This window comes from Babylonia areolata, chromosome 11 (assembly GCF_041734735.1).
Source record: "Babylonia areolata isolate BAREFJ2019XMU chromosome 11, ASM4173473v1, whole genome shotgun sequence".
In the NCBI taxonomy this organism is placed as follows: Eukaryota; Metazoa; Mollusca; class Gastropoda; order Neogastropoda; family Buccinidae; genus Babylonia; species Babylonia areolata.
The window spans coordinates 8,715,288-8,720,287 of NC_134886.1; the positions used below are offsets into that span (position 1 = coordinate 8,715,288).

The 5,000-nt window shown below is 41.5% G+C and overlaps 1 protein-coding gene across 1 annotated transcript in view; it reads right to left on the bottom strand.

Moving 5' to 3' along the window:
- Positions 1-5,000, bottom strand: part of LOC143287491 (membrane metallo-endopeptidase-like 1) — a 43,858-nt gene that overhangs the window by 29,029 nt on the left and 9,829 nt on the right. The window contains exons 7-9 of the mRNA XM_076595510.1: positions 2,840-3,084; positions 2,292-2,471; positions 1,962-2,060 (exon numbers count right to left, since the gene is read on the bottom strand). Of these exons, the coding sequence (XP_076451625.1) occupies positions 1,962-2,060; positions 2,292-2,471; positions 2,840-3,084 (524 nt within the window). The remainder of the gene's footprint in view (positions 1-1,961; positions 2,061-2,291; positions 2,472-2,839; positions 3,085-5,000) is intronic.

A 5,000-nucleotide genomic window follows, 5' to 3' on the forward strand; every position in this document is an offset into this window, starting at 1 on the left:
AGTAGGTGGGGGTTTTTGTTGTTGTTTTTTGTGCTGACGGGCATTTTATTTTAAGTGAGCCTAAAGAAAAGTTTCTGGTTTTGGTTGAAGCAGATAATAAAGTATTTTGAACTGAATTGAATTGAAATTAAAGGAGAGAAACACAGACAACGAGACCAGTACAAAGTTTTCTTGACTCAAAATCAAAGCGTTTCAACTCTTTGTCTATTTAGGTGGTTGCTCACCATCTTTATCAGTAAAACTGATACAGGAATGTCTTGGGGGTGGACAGGTCGTGGCACTAGAACATAATAACCCAGAAGTGACTCCAATGACCACGAGTATCAGGCGTCATAGAGTCACAGTACTGATATTGACTAAACATGTGCTGTGTGCAGAATGTACGTTTATATGTATTTGACTGTGCTTTCATATCTGTGAAACTGCATGTTCGGTGCATATCTGTTATGCATGTGTGGGTGTATATGTGAATGTGTGTCTTCATGTTTTACATCTATTTGCTTATTTATCATCATTGTCATTTTTTTTTTTTTTTTTTTTTACATTATAGTTATTATTTATTTATTTGTGTAAGCTTATCTATTATTTATTCACTTTTTTTTTCTTTTCTTTTTTTCTTTTTTTTTTCCAAGGCCTGACTAAGCGCGTTGGGTTACGCTGCTGGTCAGGCATCTGCTTGGCAGATGTGGTGTAGTGTATATGGATTTGTCCGAACGCAGTGACGCCTCCTTGAGCTACTGAAACTGAAACTGAAACTGTGTACAGAAACCCATTCGTGGAAGAGGAGGGTAATTTTTTTTTTTTTTTAATCACCCAGATCAGGCCAAGAAAGTCATGCCTCAACCAGGATACCGAACTGGAACTCCGTCCCATTGATGCCAGTCTGTTAAACCACCTTGGTCGGGTGCCTGTGGCCAGCCAACGTCATAGCAGCCTGTTCAACCCCAGACTTTCCTGTATCAGTTTTGCTAGTGATGGTGGTCAGAGACCACTGAAATATACAAGTCAAGTTTAAGCTTCTTTGAGTCTGGGTTGAGAAAACTTTCTGCCATACCCAACAATAAGAATCAGAATTTTTTTTTTACCCAGATGTACTGGCAATAGTTGTGGATGATGATGTCCTTTACTACAGGTTTACCCAGTGTTAACTTTTGTTTTAAAAACTGTGTGTGTACCAGTCTGCCCGGGTTGCGAAATTGGGTGGTGCACACAAAAGTTTAGGGTCTTAATGATAGTAGTATAAGTAGCGTAAGGACCGTGCGTTCTGGACTGCTTTGACCTGAGAGTGGTTCAGAAGCCCCAGTCCTTATAATACTAACAGACAATAGTTGTGGATGGTGTCCCTTACTCCAGGTGTCTGCAGTTCTGGAGTTCTGGTTCACTTTGACCTGACAACCCAACATTGTCCAAGGTCAAAATGTTTTGGCCAAGGGTGATTTTGGGGGAATCAAAGTGGTCCAGAACCACCAGTCCTTATACTACAGACAATAGTTGTGGGTGATGTCCCTTACCACAGGTTTACCCAGAGATACAGACAATAGTTGTGGGTGATATCCCTTACTGCAGGTTTACCTAGAGATACAGACAATAGTTGTGAATGATGTCCCTTACCACAGGTTTACCCAGAGATACAGACAATAGTTGTGGATGATGTCCCTTATCACAGGTTTACCCAGAGATACAGACAATAGTTGTGGATGATGTCCCTTACCACAGGTTTACCCAGAGATACAGACAATAGTTGTGAATGATGTCCCTTACCACAGTTTTACCCAGAGATACAGACAATAGTTGTGGATGATGTCCCTTACCACAGGTTTACCCAGAGATACAGACAATAGTTGTGGATGATGTCCCTTACCACAGGTTTACCCAGAGATACAGACAATAGTTGTGGATGATGTCCCTTACCACAGGTTTACCCAGAGATACAGACAACAGTTGTGGATGATGCTCCTTACCGCAGGATATGTATTCGTCAGGTTCTGGATTGTAAATCTCTTTACGTATTTGTTTGGATTCTGTTGTTGTTGTGCCTTCTGCAGTGTTGGAGTGGTGATCTGAAACAACAGAATTCTCAGTCTTACTCTTACTGTTCATAACCCAACCATCACACACACACACACACACACACACACACACACACACACAGGGTTGGGGGATGGGGGCCACAGAGGTATTTTTGTTGTCAATTTTTTCTTCTTTCTTATTTTCTTTCTTCTTTTTTTTTTTCTTCCATCAGAGGATTGGGTGGCGTGGGAGGGAGGGAGAGCATTCCGGTGATGACTTACGTTCAGCACATTTATCATGAACTGCATGACATCCTCGGCGTCTTTTTCTGCCTCCGTGCTGTTGGCTCCCAGTGCCACAGTGAACATGGTGTACATCCGTTTAAGCCTGTCCAAGATGAAAGAACTGTACTGACCGAGGATCATTTCACGCTTGTTGTATGGAGCGACTGGCTCTGTTATCTGAAAAATAAAAAACAACAAAACAATGTATGTACACATACTGACATCACTGAGATCGACTGACAGTGAGAGAAAGAGACAGACAGACATACAGACAGAGAGAGAGAAAGATACAGACAGAGACAGAGAGGCAGAGAGAGAGACAAAGACAGAGACCGAGAGGGAGAAAGAAATACGGACAAGGACTTTCGTGACAGGTGTGTGTGTGTGTGTCTGTGTGTCTCTGTGTGTGTATGTGTGTTGTGTATGTGTGCGTGCGTGTGCACGTGTGTGTTTGCATGTGACAGAGACTGTTTGGTGATGACAGACAGGTTGATTGATTGATTGGTTGGTTGTTAACAGTGATGACGATATACACAGCGACTCACGTAAATGATGGAGCGGTTTGCCTGGAACATGTCAGGCCAAGGCAGCATGGGGAACAGCATGTGAATGCTGTAGGTCTCAGGTCTGCCTGGCAGTTGGTAGCGGTACCGTGGAACACGGGTCACAATCTGGCTCAACTTCCATTTCTCGTCTACCCAGCTGTTCCCATCCAGGGTGGGGAAGACGTTGGGACCTCTGGATTTGATCAGGTCCAGAAGTGGTTTGTGGTTCAGTTGGTCGATGACGTCTGGAACAATGGGTTGAAGAGACATTTTTGACTCACTTGTGCGAACAAAGTGAGTCTGTGTTATAACTCAGTGTTCAGGTTTCTGTGTGTGTGTGTGTGTGTGTGTGTGTGTGTGTGTGTGTGTGTGTGTGTGTGTGTGTGTGTGTGTGTGTGTGCATGGTTAAATGTAACAAATTCATTTTTTCTGAAAACACTTTGTCTGCCAATACCAAATTTGGATTAAACATAGTGGGGAAAAAGTCTTCAGTCATACCAATAATAGGTTTAACACTTTCGAATGAAGCCGTATTTCCGGATCATGAACGGGTTTTTTCGCTGAGGTTCGATCCGGATCCAAATAAACATAATCCCGCTTTCTAGTTGCCGGAACGCAGGATATGTTTGGTTAGAAGACCGCATGACATCGTTTTTCTTGTTCGCAATTAAAAGAAAAGAAATAAAATTTCTGGACAGAACACAGACAACACTAACTGCACCATTGACGTGTTTACTGCAAAGGAGTATTCCAAATGAACTAGAATGAACATAAAAGGAAAAATTAATCAACAACTTCAATTTTGGTCAACCTTGTCTAGACTGATAGCGCTAAAAAAATAACATAGTTGTAGATTTTAAATTTGATTGAATGATGTCAGTGCTGTGAATAAATCTACTTGCTTCCGAACTGAGCGTGCATAGTTCAATCCCACTAGCATGCTTTTTTTCTTGCCTTTTTTCTCCCAAGCTTATTAATAGTTGATATGGAACACATTTTAACTATCGTTTTTCAATGTCTTTTTTTTCTCTCGTGAAGTCTTAAAGGCCTTGCCTCTCTTGTTCTTGAATATCAGTAGCAACATTCCTCTTTCTGTATGTAAAATTAAGTTCAATGTTTTATACTGATTTTTTTCCCTGTGGAGTGCGATAATGTGTCTTTTTGTGTGTTTTTCTTCATTAAGTATTGTCTATTTGTTTATCATTTATTTATTTATTCATTGATTTGTTATAATTACTGCAGCGGCGACCAGATACAAAAACTTCAGGTTTCAAACTGGCAATAAAGACATTCTGTTATGGTTATCACTATCTTTTTCTTTCTTTTTTTTTCCTTTTTAAAAATTTTTAATTTTCTTTAACGTTCGCGACTGCTCAAATGTCTTGAGAGTTTTCCGTTGAACATGTGGGTCATAAAGTGTATGTCATCGTGGCCAACACATCAAACAAAATCACAAAGGTGACGTGGCCCTCCGAAATTGTCCACTGACGATGAATCAATCAAAAACATTTGTGGACTGATCATGGCATTTGCCGTTTTGCTGTCTCAGAAAACAAAACAAAACTGCTAAAAGGCATGCATGTCGCAGGAGTGCATCCTTCTGCTGGTAATACTAATAGATCTGAAACCACGTCGAGAAGGCGAGACCCTGTTTCAGCATTGGAAAGGCATTTTATTCCAGCTTTCCTCACTCTGTCCAGGTGTCAGGTGTCAATGGAAAAGGCATTTTATTCCAGCTTTCCCCACTCTGTCCAGGTGTCAGGTGTCACTGGAAAAGGCATTTTATTCCAGCTTTCCCCACTCTGTCCAGGTGTCAATGGAAAAGGCATTTTATTCCAGCTTTCCTCACTCTGTCCAGGTGTCAGGTGTCAATGGAAAAGGCATTTTATTCCAGCTTTCCCCACTCTGTCCAGGTGTCAGGTGTCACTGGAAAAGGCATTTTATTCCAGCTTTCCCCACTCTGTCCAGGTGTCAATGGAAAAGGCATTTTATTCCAGCTTTCCTCACTCAGCCCAGGTGTCAGGTGTCAATGGAAAAGGCATTTTATTCCAGCTTTCCTCACTCAGCCCAGGTGTCAGGTGTCAATGGAAAAGGCATTTTATTCCAGCTTTCCTCACTCAGCCAAAGTGTCAATGGAAAAGGCATTTCATTCCAGCATTCC